The sequence below is a fragment of the Capra hircus genome, chromosome 11, assembly GCF_001704415.2.
Source record: "Capra hircus breed San Clemente chromosome 11, ASM170441v1, whole genome shotgun sequence".
In the NCBI taxonomy this organism is placed as follows: Eukaryota; Metazoa; Chordata; class Mammalia; order Artiodactyla; family Bovidae; genus Capra; species Capra hircus.
In genome coordinates this window covers 40393761-40409860 of record NC_030818.1, presented here as the reverse complement: position 1 = coordinate 40409860, position 16100 = coordinate 40393761, and the positions used below count along the sequence as shown (strand labels likewise).

Below are 16100 nucleotides of genomic sequence, written 5' to 3'. Positions count from 1 at the left end.
CCTCTTCAAAAACTTATTACTAACCCAGACACAAGGAGCTCTTACTTTCTCACTAAGTTGTTTATATCCTATGGTGGGAAAGCTTTGTGAGTTGGAAGAAGTAACTGCCGAAAATTTTGCTCCCCTCCAGGTCTACCTCCTTTCAAGTAGGGAACTGCAGAGACACTGGGTATCACTCCCTACAGGGAAAAATTCGAAAAGGAATAGTCGTCATCTCTCCCCCCAAGGAATGTCAGAGAGTGACCATTTTACACTATATTGTCCACAACTATTTTCTAGGAGCATAAGGCTACTATGGCTAAACTGAAAACTCTTGGCTACAGAGTTTGGTTCTTTTGGCCTTTTGGAAACTGATGCAATTCTGCAACCTCCTTTTTTCCTCTTGAATGTGTAAGATGTCAAAATTCTGTTACCTACCATTTCCTTAACCAGGATCTATAACTAGCAAGTGCTACAGCTTCATCAAAGTTTTATCTCATGTTTCCAGAAGCCCTTTAAGGGGCATCCGATTCTTGAAGAGATGAATAAAACAAAAAAAGATTAAATTATATTCACTACCGTTTTAATATAAATATTAATGTAAATATTCTGCTGTTCTTTGTTTAAAATTGGTAAGCCTGGTTTGGTATGCTGTGCTTAGTCGCTCAGTCATGTGTGACTCTTTGAGTCCCCATGGACTATAGCCTGCCAGGCTCCTCTGTCCATGGGGATTCTTCAGGAAAGAATACTGGAGTGGGTTCCCAAGCCCTCCTCCAGGGAATCTTCCTGACACAGGAACTGAACCAGGGTTTCCTGAATTGCAGGCGGATTCTTTAGCAGCTGAGCTACCAGGGAAGCCCTACAATTCTATTAACCAGAATATCCCAAATAGAGAAGAGAGCTGAGTATGTGAATATGCATAGTTTTCACAAATCACTGTTAGAAGACAATGGAAGACTCCTGGTGCTCTACCAATTGACTGCAGCTGTGCTGGAAAGCCTTTGTGGGTCTGGGCTTTAAAAAAATGAGGTACCATGAGGTAGGAGAGGAAGAAAAAGAGAAGAGCCACCTCTGTTATGAATTTATTATGATAAACCTGATGCTCAGACGTTTGTGATATAGTACTGGTTTTAAATGTTAGCGTTTCAAGATCTAGATTTATTATATTAGGTACACCTTTTAATTTACTAGCATATTTCCAGAGCTATAAAACAAATGCTTTGAGTAGTATGAAATTATGATATTCTTGAATCATCTGCTTTTTAAGCTAGTGAAAATTAAGTATCATTACTATCATTTCAAGAGACAGAAACTTTTGAAACTATTATTATTTCACTGAGTGGGACATGCATGCTGCAAACTTCTCAGATATTTTATATCATAAAATGTCTTAGTAGCAAATCTTTTGTAAATCAGATTAATTCTCATGCTAGTAATACCCACTCTCCTAAGCACAAACAACTTGAGACTTTCAGTTAATCATAACGTTTCAACATTTTATGCTTTAAAAATAGAAATCTGCATTTTATAAAATAACACTATAGACTCAAACAAATGGTTTGTACTGAAAAAGAGGAGCCTGGCACTCCTCCTCCCATTTCTCATCATTCAAATCTCATCTCTAGCAACAGCAGTGTCCCAGAACACACACTGGTCCATAAGCATTTATTGTGTATGATTCAGGTCACCTGGGCTTTCTTTTCTAATCCTAAACTCAACAGTTTATTTTTTAGGCAGGAGGGACAATAAAAGACAGATACACAATTTAAAAAAATTGTTTTTTTAACATTTCATCTCTCATTTTGCTGTCTTATTGAGTAAAATGAAAGCTGCACGATTTGGTAAAAATGCAAATAAGAATATTAGCCAAAAATGAATACTGGCATATTGACTGAGTTACTCAGTGAAGTTACATAAACAAAAAGCTTTCATCTTGCAGCCCATCCCCACCAATGAGAATACTATTGTCCCATTTGCCTTGCTCCAACAGAAGGAAAGGGACTACAGAGAGTGAAGAAGCAGCAAGACTCATATGGGGCAGACTTACAGGACTTGGGAAATGCAAGTGGGAAAGCACGACTGGTTTATTTGTTTCCTATGGAAATTAAAATTCTGGTTTCTGGTCAAAGAAGGGCTGTAAGTATAAGTTTAAAATGATTTAACTCTACTTTCAAACTCTCATGTGGAAACTGATACTATTTGACCTTCTCTAGACAGTCAGTGTACATATTTGCTTTCATAAGTCAGCTAAAAGCTAACTGAAATTGCCCGATACAAATAGAGATCAAGATTCACTCTGCTTATCGTCTCAGAAAGAAAGCAAACCGGACAGCAGAAGCAGGCTCTGTCCTGTGAGGCAATCTAACTCGGCTGTTAAACTGGGGCCAAACAATGTGCCATGCAGCACTTGGATAATTCTGAATCGCCTTGCTATTTTTACTGACAGCACTACCAATTAAAGAATTCCAAAACAGTCTATACTAACATGAAAGAGAAACCCGTTTAATGAAATGTACTCTGAATCCCCAGGTCATATGCCTTGCCAAACCAAAAAAAATTCTTTTTCGGGTTGCTGGGTCAGACTATAATCCAGGTCTAAACAGCATTCAAATGTTTAATAGTTTGCTTTTTTAAATGATTAACTGAAAGCAGTCTTTCCTTAGATCAACTTTATCTTCAGAGAAACAAAACCAGAAAGTCCACTCTAGAAATACCAGATATAGTAGACCATTGAACTTGTGCACAATTTCCCAAACATACATCTGAAAGAAAGCAGTGCCATCAGCAAAGCTGAGAACACTCCCTGAGCAAGTTCTTGCAGCATTCTTGTGTCCTAATGAAAAGAGGATCTAAAAGTTCTCTTCTCTAGCAATCTATTTGGAACCCAGGGGGTGGGGGGGCGGGGGGGGGGGGTTTCTTCCCACCACTGTGGGAAGGGGACTGGGTGCAGAAAAAGTGACAAGAGTGACACATGCAGTGACCTGGAAATCCTACAGGGGGAGATAGAAGTTATCATTTGACTCACGGCAGCTGCTTCCGGAAGGAGCCCATTGAAGTACCGACTCGGGGAGCTCATCCAACAGACTGAAACAAAGAGAGTAAGGCACAGTGAATTTGTTTGCAATCCTCTGACATGCTGTTTTGATCAGAAAACAAAACTTGTTGATGGGTCACTAATAGGATGACTTTCCATACTTTTTTTCCTACCCACCTGTACAGGATAAGAGGGTAAGTGGACAGGGGACATCCCTAAATCTCACTGATCAATTTTATATCAATCACCTAGAAACTAAACATAGAAATACAGTATAAATGCTTTAATACAAGGTCTGTATATGCAAATGTAGAAGTAGGGATACATGGGTTTTTTTGTAAAAACCTCAAGAAAAAGATACGTGAAAAATTTTTACCTGGATTTTCAAGATATTTTTCCTCCTGTATTTACAACTGGGAAGGGGTAAATTATTTCCTTTTTACGTATATTGTTCTTCACTGGGCAGTTGTTTTATGCTATGCTATCCCTGGTGGCTCAGACGGTAAAGAATCCATCTGCAATGTGCGAGACCTGGGTTCAGTCTCTGGATTGGGAAGATCCCCTGGAGGAGGGCATGGCAACCCACTCCAGTATTCTTGCCTGGAGAATCCCCATGGACAGAGGAGCCTGGCGGCCTACAATCTTTGCGGAGTCACAAAGAATTGAACACAGAAGTGAGCAACAAAACACAAGATTAAACAGATTAACAAGAAATAACTCCCCCAAAACCCATTATTCTAAGACTTTTCAGTGTTTTAGACTGAACAAGTACAAATCTCTTAAGTTGCTTCAGCCACAAATACATAAACACTCAATTAAAATTACTGATATGAATGATTCACAAACTCAGGCATAGGCACAACTGCAACAGTAAATGTACTGATCTAATATTACCTGATGGCAGGAACATAAAGGATGGAAGGGAGATACAGTAATATGGTTGAATATGCAAGCCTGCCCTTATTGGGAAATTCAGTGTTATGCCTTCTCAGCAAGTTGAATAAATTATGATTATGTACTATATAAGAAGTTTGAACAATTTATATCATAATTGAATATATATCTTATTAATATACATATATATGCCTTAATTATAAACTTCATAATACTAGCTTTACTGGTCAATAGGTTTATGCTATTAATCAGGCCAAAATAAATATATTAACAGAGGCAAGGGACCTAAAAATATAAAGGGGGATTATGTTTATTAGTATTATGTTTTATTATTTATATGATACTCTATTACCTTCAAATATATACATGCAGGCATATTCATTAAAGAGATCTGCAATGAACACATCTATACATGCATATTGATAAAAGACCAAAACAAATATCTGTAAGTCTATGAATATCTGTAAGTCTTGTGAAAAGAAAAACATATATATATTATCATTAGAATTAATATGCTAGTTTTTAAAATAAAGCATTTTATTTAAATTAGATAAACTGAGGTGAGAAATTGGAAACCAAGACTGCTTACATGTGCCCATTACTGTGCTTTGACCCTGACTCACATTGAAGAGCATTAGTTACCTGAAGTTAGATGGACACATCAGTCACTGCAGTAAATAACTGATGAGATCGTTCTAATGCTGACATACAAACGTGTTAGTTGGGGTAAGGGACTGGAATGATCAAGACTGAAGTGGAGAGATATATCTTACAATATATGTCAGTATTTACAAATGTAATCTGTACTACTCTCTGGCCGCGGGTTAGCTTCCCTCTCTGTTAAGAACTGATGTCACACTGAATTTGAAAGACTGATTTCTACAGATTAGTTACCCCTTCTGTAAACTTCTGTTGTGACTTGTCTTATTTAAAATACAGCAGCTTTTTCCAATCGTGATAGTATTATCTGTACATAACTACTATTGAGAATATCTTGGTACATAATGAAAACTTGACTATGCTGTGTTATAAGCAATTGACTTTTTCTTAGGCCTGATCAAAAGGCCTAAGAAAAACAGTAAAAGAGTAACCCACTCTGCTCTTAGTCTAACCTAATTCTCAAGCTAATAAGAGTTTAGGTAATAAAAACTGAATGTGGAATATTATAAATGTTTATGTGGCTGTAAAATGATCTCTTGGATAAACATTTCATATACAAATTTTGTTTGTTTCTTCCTTAAGAAACAGAACTCTCTTCCTCCCAAAACACAGGATTAAAAAGAAGTATGTTCTTCTCACTTGAAAAAATAAGTCTTGTTTGTCCCACTTCACACAGTTGCTTTGCACAGTTAATATCAATCACACCAAGCTACCAAGCTCACATTAACTCCATGTACTTGTACAATGATAATTTGAAAATACTCTTCCTTGAAAATACCACCACCTAGAATCTAAGCTTTGGAAAACACCCTGTGAAGTAACAAATATTTCACTTTATATTTTGCATTACAACTCAATACATGTGATTTCATAGGTGTTAGCTTAACGGAGTGTATGTTTGTAAGCTGTTTGGTTTTTTTAACAGATTTTTCAAATTTAAGAAATTTGCTTTGGCTATCATGTTAGTTGAGTGGCAGTCTTTTCTGGGATATTAACTTGCTTTAGTGCGTCCTTTCAGCCCTGGTGTTATAAATGATGGAATACTTGAAAATATGTACTTTGTTTTCGCAGCTTGGACAGCTACAGGGTCCTGCAGGCTCCTTTCCCAGGGCAGTCTCCCACATAACCACCGCAGCAGGCAGTAGCCGAGGATCTCAAGGTCACTTCGTCTGGACAGGGCTATAGGAATAAGCATTAAGACAGAAAGATGAGGGATAAGCAAGTTTTGAGAAATAGAGAAATCACTGAATGAACTACCACTGATGAAATATGAAAAAGCCAAACGGGCGATGTGTTTTGTTTGTTCAGCTGGAGAAAAGCTTAAACGCCCAGGCATTTGGCCCCAGTCCACAGACAGGCAGTGACTTGTTGCTGTTGAAAGTAAGGGTCAGTTTCCTCACCTCCTCCAACTTCATCCTTCCTTAGTCTGGCCTGTCACATGAACTTGATCTCCATGGCCTCTGACATGATCCAGACAACCCATAACCTGGCACCAACACTTTCTCAAAGAGCCAAGCAGTAAAACAAAGAAATAAATGTCTGCAGCTAAATTGCTAACATATGTTCCAGGAAGTCCATGGGGTCTGCATTGGTCATGCAGAGACCCTTCGAGTGCAGACTAAACATTGATGGCCTTTCCTGTTCCACTCATACTAGTAGCCTTTGAAAGTGGAAGAATATGACAAAACTGCCATCTAGTGTGCAGTATTAAAAGTCTTTCTTAAGACTTTTCAATTAAATGACAGTACAGGAAAAAAATGCCTTCTGTTTTGTGGGTACACGGATCTAGAATTTTACAAATATGATTTTAGATATAAGCAGTGCTATGGTAAAACTCTGGTCAAACATCCTGAAAAAAAAAAAAAAAGGTAAAGCAATAGAGTGCATGAAGGGTGAAGGCGGAGGTGGTGGGAAGTAGATTTTAAAGCAAAATAGAGGCTTCCAGAATTTAATATAAGATGGCTTTTCATTAAAAAATACAGTAAAAGAATACATTGAGGTCACTGTAAATATCATTTATATAAAATTACTAAATGACAGACTAATTTCATGATAATTTTATGTGTTTTTTTTAAGTAGCTGATTTCAAAAGAAGGACAATGAAATCTAGTAAAACATCAAAATGTAAAAAATATTACTGAAATAATGATCAAAACATTAACAAAGTCCCACAAAATAAACTCATTTTTATAACCATTCCACATTATTATAAAACAATAGGTTGGCTTAGATTTCTACCATGACTTGAATGTTCACCTGTGTAGGGATATAAAATCTCCTAAGTGTAATTCATGGCTGCTAAACCTGCTGTAAACAGGTATCCTGTTTTATTATCTTTCATTAAATATACTCTGAAAAGTCACTCAGTTTTTAATTTTAAAAGTCGTCTACTAAGAACAATGTTGCTAGCACACCATAACTACTTTTGGTCACCATACATAAGTTATTATAAAAGCAGAAGACAAGATTAGCTCTCACACATACTCTATCTTAACTGCTATTAGAGTACTGGATTATGAAAGGCCCTTCAATCGAGTAGAATGCAACAGTCCCATGGGTATCATTTCCTTTCTGCACAGCTTCAACAATGTCCTAATGCAAGACTTGGCTCCCCTATTAAAATAAAAACACAATCTCTACCATGCTGTTTTGCAGTGATTTCTTCAGTAATAAATCTCCCATTAATAATGGAATGGTTCCATTTGTACAGATGTGTTCACAAGTCCCTTTTCCATTATGGCAATTTCTGATTACTACCACTTAAAAAAATTCACATTCTCTAATTTTCAAAAAATTATATTCTGGCACCTGTTTGGACAATATAGGCTACACACAAGAGACCCTCTGAGGAAAAACAACCAGAATTAAAATCGAATGAACATTTCCAGCCATTTCCCCCAACCCTCCAACTGAGGGATTAATTGATATGAAGCTGTAAGTAATGACAAGTCATTTAGATTCCTAAAGCCAATCTTTCATAAACTGGTCTTCATCTGAAACAGCCCTTTGAGAATTAACTTTACTTCACTAGTATAGTTCAGTCTTACCTAATTAAACTATGGCATCACATTTTTCAAACTTTTATTTACTTTTACTACATATATACATTAATAACTATGGTTAGGTAAATGTTTTACCACTGTTTCCACTAAGTTCTACAGATATACACGTAATGTTAAAGAAAAAATTCTACAGTAACTCTTTCCCACCATTGAACAGTGAGATGAAAGGATTAAAAATGCTTCCAAGCACACACCTCTCCCTGAAACTTCCTCTCAGGGAAACAAACTGCAAAGTGTGACGTGTTTATTTGAGAATCTAAACTCTAAGACTGTACCAACGACTATGTTCTCTTTCCATCTACTACATACAGAAGAGCAATTTTAACACTGGTTAAATTAATTAAAATATTTTGGATGACAATATTAGCATCTATGACTGGGTATGTAATTAACATAGTAAATTGGCCATATATCTAAATTTAATGTAGATGTAATTTAAACAAAAGATAGATAATATAATATCTGTTAAACCTAGGAATCAAACATTTGGATATTTACTGTATTATTCTGTTATATCCTGTATATCTGACAACAAAATGCTGAAAATTAAAAAACAAGAGTTGATCACAGCTGAAGAAGACAATGTCTAACTATGAAAATATTTTTTAATTTGAAAGCTGAAACATATGTTATGGATTATTTTATTTCTGTATAATTTGTATTTCTGTATAATTTATTATAATACATAAAGTTTATCAGGTATACTTATAGTTAATATAATCATTAACTGCATATTTTCATGTATATTTCCTATATGTAAAGTCATACTTTTACTTATGGTATTACTGCTTAGAAATATAGGAAAATTTAGTTGTTAATATTTTTCTTCTACATTCTCATGTCACTTTCTAAATATAATTCAGCATCCAATTTTTTCTTTGCTTTTTAATATGGTGGTGTTCTCAGTTCAACATTTCTAAAAGATTATTGCCAAGAGAAATCCCCCCAAAAAAATGCACAGGTGGAGTGGGACTTGAATTCTATTTCCCTAGAAAGCAGATACCAGAAACAGCTGACACTAGAATACATAATTAAAATAAAAACAATCCATGTGATTTATGAAGCTGCTACTGTGCCAGACACTCTAACTGTTTTTATCTTATTTAATCATCCTAACAATAACATGAGGTAAGTATCATTAACCCTGTTGACAAATAAGAAAATAGAGCCTCAGAGAGGTTAAACAACTTGCTCGGTATCACAGAGCAAAAATTCACAGAGCTCTGCACTGAAATCCAAAGCGTTTAGAATCTAAAGCCAACACTCAAATCTGCCAATTACTTTGCCTCCCTTGTTAGTTTTAGCACCATTTAGACAACCTTATATATACTGCTTCTACAGTTAGGGAAGTATTTGAAGCAGGCATTTTAACTTAAAACACCGAAAGATATACTGACCAAAGACAGGTGTACTAGCAAGGAAGAAATAAGCAGCAGATCCTGAGATCTAAGCTGCAGCACTATCAAAATTTTTTATGCAACCAACCTTTCATGAAACTATTTGTTTAAAACTACTTTATTCTGATGAAAAAGACTGTCTAATTAAAACATTAATTTATAAAGTGTTAAATGGTTCTTCCAAGCTGGAACAGAAAAAAACAAAGAAATCACACTGGAGAACTGGTCCTTACTATGAAGATAAACTGCAGTAAAATTATCTGGGTGAGATTCACCAAATGGAATCAAAGAATTGGGAGAAAAAGAAAAATATCAGTGTTAACCCCCAAATGAATCTGATTATTTGCCTAACATGTTTTCTGTATAGACAACAGTTTTTTTCTTATATAGAGTAACATTATAAAGTAGGAGGAAAAACAAGTTTTTGTAGGAAATAATAAAATGAACCTGAAAACTTCTGCCTTAAGCAAACAGGGTTTAATTGCTCAAAATACTAGTTTATATATTCAGAAATGACAATAGGAAAGCAGAAAACATCTGAGTAAGATGCTCACCTGAGAAGTGAATCGTGACTATCTGCAGAACAAATTTAAAGGTTACTCTTGTTTTGCTAACTAGTAACCTATGTTATTTTTTATTTATTTTTTAACCTATGTTATTTAGTAGTTTTCCCAATTCAGATATATAAAGAGCTAGGGAACTTTAAGGTGGCTCCAATTTACTGCAATTAGGATATTAGGAAAGTAGAATGCAATGTGTCACATTTCAAATAAATAAAATCAGGTATCTCATTTCTTCAGTACCTTTTAAATCTTAAGCCTTAGTTTTTGATGAGACACTACTGTGTGATCTCAGGAGAAGTTATTCAACAGAGTAAAGGTATCTTACATTTGGCCAATGTGTATTCTTAACCCAACCAAACAGTTTAAGATCTATGCCAAGACTTTGAAAGTCTTGTCTAAATGTCAAAATTGGGTTATGCCACATAGAGGGAATAGTGCCTTCATTAAAATTTATTTATACATCAACCAAGGAGTATTTATAGCAGTGAAATTTACTTAAAAATAAAATCAACAGTATGTTTTTCTGACTACTAGTAGATTCAATAGTAACTTGAAGGTTTACCTTAATATCTTATAATTGAAAAATGGGTTCCCTTTTTTGAATTATTGTTTAGGAAGTTAAATATTGTGTAAACCATGTCATTTCCCCAAGTTTGGTAGCATGAAAACACATTCGCAGTTTATCTCACATATATTTTGTCTCACATATATTTTGTAAGTTGGAGTGCCATATTAGAGTGAAATGCAGCCATGCAGGAAATAACACAAGACTTGGATTTCATAAACTGTAGCAATTGGCAAAAAAATTTAAAAGCATGCAAGATAGTTTTTTCCTTGATACTGAATATATCATATAAACAAATGGACATTTAAAATGCAATTTAGATATCACATTGTATGGTCATCAATGATGTTGAATGAAAACAGGTATTATACACTCAATGCACAGGTCTGAAGTATTTAAAAAAGCTCAATATGTTAAATGCACTATATCTCTAGAGAAATTAGGTATTGACTGCATGCCTCAGTGAGCAGAAAAATCTACAAAAATCCATACCACACATTGATCCCAATATTGCGTTTTAACATTACTAAGAATGTAACAAATTTTAAAATAGTGTATTTGACACAGATATAATTCTCTTTAATTATCAGGCAACAAGCCCAAAAATATGTCAATGTTTATACATGTTGGTTTTTATGAATAAAAGATTAATGATAGATGAGATAAGCCCAACATGTATTACTCTAATTTTACACTAAATGAAGCACTTCAGCCACTCACAAAACACTTCTAGGTCATGTAAGAGAATTGAGTTTAGAAGAATAATTGCAATTTGAAAAAATACAGATATATACATGCACAGTAGCTCAAGAACAGTTATCTATCCATTTACCCAGCTGTTCATTCACCTTTATATATCTCTGTTCATATTCTTACTTATAGTAATACAAGTACCCTCCTTTTACACAGTCGAACTAAAAATGCTTATGTAAAACTGACGACTGGCACCTTATACAAATTCTTTCATTATGAAAACCCAACTATTAATAATCCACAGAAACATGAGAGTTAGCTTCAGTTTCTGAATAACCACTACAAAGGTAACAGACCAGACAGCCTGACCAGTTAGCAATATATCTGTTTAGTGTCTAATCCATAAGTCAGTCTTACACTGAAGGCTGGATATTTCCCAGGGCCTAATCAAGCCAAGATAAACCTAAAACATAACAAATGCTCTGACAACTAGAGATTCTATTTCCTAGTGATAACTTGTTTTGCTCTTTATGTTTTCCCTTGCATTATCTGTCTCAGTATTTATTTGATCTCATAGCTGCACTGGTATAGAAAAGATTTTTCTGAGATTAAACTACATAATGTATACTGAAGTAAACACATTAATATTTATGAATCTGACCTTCTGCATTTACCTACAGGATTTATGGCCTTGTTTATACTAGTTTCTAGGTACGACTAAATAATTACTTCATTTCTAATAAAATCCTAAAGTGAAATGTTTTATTTTGGACAATTAAATCTAAAACATTAGGAATGAATAGTTTTCAAATATTTGAGGATACCAAACCTTTCAGTTTTCATACTAAACTGCATGTTAAAATTTCAGCAAATGTGTGTACATGCACATCTATGCATCTTTATGTGGAAGTATATATGTGTGTATACATATATGTGAAGGTATATGCATATATATGTATATCTATATGTACATACGGATATAGTGAGAACTTTACTATATACTCTATTTTTAATGCATTAAGGGAATCTAATTTTTATAGAAATCTTTTTAAACCTGTGGTAAAAATGAATATTCACTCCAGCTTATAACTTTTCAGCAAATACCAAAAATACGTAGTAGAGGTTCCAACCTGAGTAGCCTTCCCAAAGAAGTAATATCTTTCTATTACTATTCTCAGTTCATTCTTCTCTCCAAAGACCTAGCATGGTGAAATCTACCCAGCTCATCAACATGTATTATTATCTAGTGAGCAAAAAGTTTAAATACACTACAGAATAAAATATTGTTCAAAACTTTCATGAAGGTAGCATAATGAAAATATTTACCTACACTATGGAATAACTGAGGAGGACTTTCAGAATTTCCAGAGTCCAAACAGTGATCAGACCAACATCCATCAACTCTACTTTCCCATTCCACAATCACAGTTGTATTTATAATGGTCAAAATCTAATCACATCAGTATTAGAGCTATTGGTTGAACTTAGTGGCCCAGTCATAAGTTAACATCATCAATACTGTAACTGGACCAAAGCTTAAGAGTCTGTACGATGAATTTACAGTTATACTACTATCAAAAAGTACTTTCAGGTTTCTAAATATTCTTTCATACTAATATATCTTGCAATAGTGAAGAACAAAATTCACTGAGAACTTTAAATTAAAAAAAAAACAAAACAAAACATTATCAGTGAACATCTGACTTTTACATTCCTTGTGCTTAATCGCTCAGTCTTGTCTGAATCTGCGACCCCATGGACTATAGCCCACCAGGCTCCTCTGTCCATGGGGTTTTCCAGACAAGAACACTGGAGAGGGTTGCTACTCCCTTCTCTAGGGGATCTTCCCAACCCAGGGATTGAACCCAGGTCTCCTGCACTGCTGGTGGATTTTTTTACCATCTGAGTCACCAGGAAAGCCCTTAATTAAAGCCAATGTCCCATTTATATCTTTTTTAAAAGGCCATTGATTCATTAACAATGTTAATGGTGAAAAATAATACAATATTATTAAATTTCTGAGTGAAATCATTACTTTTTTAACCAAACTATCTTTGAAAAAAATGCAGTGATTTCTCTTACTCTGATCAGGAGCTATATGAGCTAATTTCCAACCCCCCAAATTTACCCTATGATTCTTCCTGAAAGGAAGAAGGTACACAACTGACACACTCGTTTCACCTTTTCAGTGGCCCACCTTAAACTGGAGTGGGTTTTAACTGCCCTCGAAAACGATCGAGACCCTCTACATTACATGGTCAATGGTCCTTTTAATAGAAAAGGCAATAATATACAGTTGTTTGCACCAACAAAAACTTGTCAGAAAGTATCAGTTTAGGGTAACAGTTCAACAGCCATTAACAAGTACAAATGTCTAACTGTCTTTTAGTAAAAATGAGGTCCATTTGAAGCTGTTTAAAAATTATTTATGTGGTTTAGTATATTTTAAAATACTTTTGTAAACAAAGTTTATGAATAATATAATTTTGAAAGCCAAAGTTTTTCAATAGTCACCATTTTTTTTTACTAGCATAACATTAGAATTGACTTTTTGTCTTGCTGACAGAGCAACTAAGAAAGTACAGTTGCATTGACCATATTGATTGTGAACAAAGCAACCATCAGTGGGGACTCCACACCATATATTTTCAATATTGAACTCCTACTTCCTTTTCCATGGCTTTCTGGGTCGGCTATTGGATTTGGACTGCAGTGTAATAAACAGCTAAGGTTTAATTAATGGTAAATGAATACAAGACATAGGTTATGACTTTAACTAATTAGGGAATTGTTGAATTAAGTCTGCCTTGGAATGCAAGGCAGTACAATCAATATCCAATAAAAGGACTATGTATGTAATTTACCTGCAAATGTGTTTCCAATACCATCAAAGTGAGTTTAAATAAGTAAGATATATGAAAGGTGACTAGGAGAGATTTCCACAAGTTAACACTTCATAGTTTCAGGAAAGACTTCCTTATTGTTGAGATGGTATCTTCTAAAGCTCTGATAAGAGCACAATGAAAAGTAGGAATCATTCTTCACACATGTACCTGCACCAAATCTGAAAGTTTCTAAAGCATAAAAATTCAGTTGTTGACTTTCAAGTTTAACATAAACAAACTAGTACTCTAGGCTGCTCTAAATGAGCATCAAATTTTGCTTACTTGACATCTTTTATTCTTTTTTCACTTATCAAAAGTGTGCATCTCTTCTCTCAGTTAGAAGAATATTTGTTGACATACAGGAATTCACTACTTTTGATAAAAATCTCCCCAATGTTCTCATTCTTCAAACTGACCAGGTGAAAAGGTCATTTCATGGAGCCTTAAGACTTTGTTCTAATTATTCTGAAATAAAAAAAAAGAAACCTACCTACTCCCTTGTGGGCATCCAAGCTGGTAAACTCTATTGTCCCGTTATGGCCTTTTTTAGGATTTTCCTGATACTGTTTGTGGGTCCCATTGGGACAATATCTGTAGGAAAGTCCATAATCTGCAAGATAAACCTGGAAGACGTGAACAGAAAAATGAATAATGTTTCTGTCCTTTGAAAATTTAACCTTTATAATTAAGTCTTAAGAAACTGATAGGTTAAGACAACCTCAGATCTGTATTTTATTAAACCAAATGGTGCCTTTGGATAAAATATATACAACTGGGGGCCATAACAATGAACTTTCTAACTTAAATCCTTACTTCAACATAGGCATATCTTGTTTCTGAGTTGACTTAGATTTTTATTCTTTTTATTCGGCTCTTAAATTCCCTTTCCTCCAGGTGGGCATGTAGATGTCATAAACCACAATATGTCTTTTTATCTATATTCATACAGCTTATGAGGATCAGCCTTTTTTCTTAGTAACCCCTCCCTGTAACATAAAACTATTTCAACAGGGAGGGGAGATGAGAACAATCTAAAAATAGTAAGCTAATATTACAGGAATCTCCATTAACAGGAAGCATAAAAACAGTGAACAGACTATAAGAGATAATGACTGTCAAAATTTAAAAAACAAAAAACAAAAAAACCAGCATCACGTTGTCCATATTTAAGAATGGAACATCAATGCTGTACTTCTGGTCTTTCAGACCAATCCATATCATCACTGTTATCTTTGTAAGTCAGTCAGAATCTAAGCAGGGTATCCAAACAGAATACAGATTGTTGAAAAGTCAGATGGCAACTCAAGTGAATTTTCCTAAGGTTACCTTTGGAGAGAGAAAGAAGGGAGAGGAGAAGTAGTTTTACAGATAGAGCATACATTGAATAGGGAAGTGTTATGATTAGATGTTTATTCTAACATATATCAGACGGTAAAGAGTCAGTCTGCAATGCAGAAGACCTGGGTTCAATCCCTGGGTTGGGAAGATCCCCTGGAGAAGGGAATGGCACCAACTCCAGTTTTCTTGCCTGGAATATCCTACAGACAGAGCTGCCAGGCAAGCTACAGTCCATAGTGGTGCTAAGAGTCATACACAGCTGAAGAGACAGCACGCACGCACAGTCAGAATATTATACTTTCCACCTACATGTTACCATGATCCTCTCCCCTCTAAACCACTGGAAAAGAAAGCAGCTTCAACTTTTAAAATGGGCTGTTTCACATGTATTTCTTTAAAATTTAGGGAATAAGGCAACACTTGACAATGTTCAGCTTTAAGACAAGAGTATTAACATCAGAATACAACTGGAATTTTAAAAGATACCTATTAACTAAATTTTAATTGAAGTTGTTCGTTTCAGGACAGCCCAAGTAAAGATATTCTGAACTTCAAAATATAAACAACACAGTTTCCTTCATTTGCTGAAGAACATAGCTTGCTAGATTGTATGAAAACATGATATTTCAGTTTTGTCTCTCACTCACAGATGCCATTTCTCAACATGGCTTCAGGAGTAACTGCCCAAAGTAACTGCACTTCAGAATCAGATGTAAAACTGGTTGCTTGCTTTCATTATTTATGATGCATTTTTATCTTTATTTGAGAACTAAATAGACTTCACTTTGCAAAGTAGACATCCTGAGAATGTAGATATTGATAGCAAATGGAACGGATCTCATTCAGTTCAACAGAGATATCAAAAGTTTTACAGATAAAAAAAAGCTAAGAGAATTCAGCACCACCAAACCAGCTTTACAATAAATGCTAAAGGATCTTCTCTAGATGGGAAACACAGAGAAGAAAAAGACCCTCAAAAACAAACCCAAAACAATTAAGAAAATGGCTACTGGAACATACATATTGATAA

At 34.8% G+C, this 16100-nt stretch overlaps 1 protein-coding gene across 4 annotated transcripts in view; it reads right to left on the bottom strand.

Moving 5' to 3' along the window:
* Nucleotides 1-16100, bottom strand: part of VRK2 (vaccinia related kinase 2) — a 99158-nt gene that overhangs the window by 17767 nt on the left and 65291 nt on the right. For all 4 annotated transcript variants that reach the window (XM_018055275.1, XM_018055273.1, XM_018055272.1 and 1 more), the window contains 3 exons: nt 14223-14355; nt 5626-5746; nt 3005-3063 (listed from right to left, as the gene is read on the bottom strand). In XM_018055275.1, coding sequence (XP_017910764.1) covers nt 3005-3063; nt 5626-5746; nt 14223-14355 — 313 coding nt within the window. The remainder of the gene's footprint in view (nt 1-3004; nt 3064-5625; nt 5747-14222; nt 14356-16100) is intronic.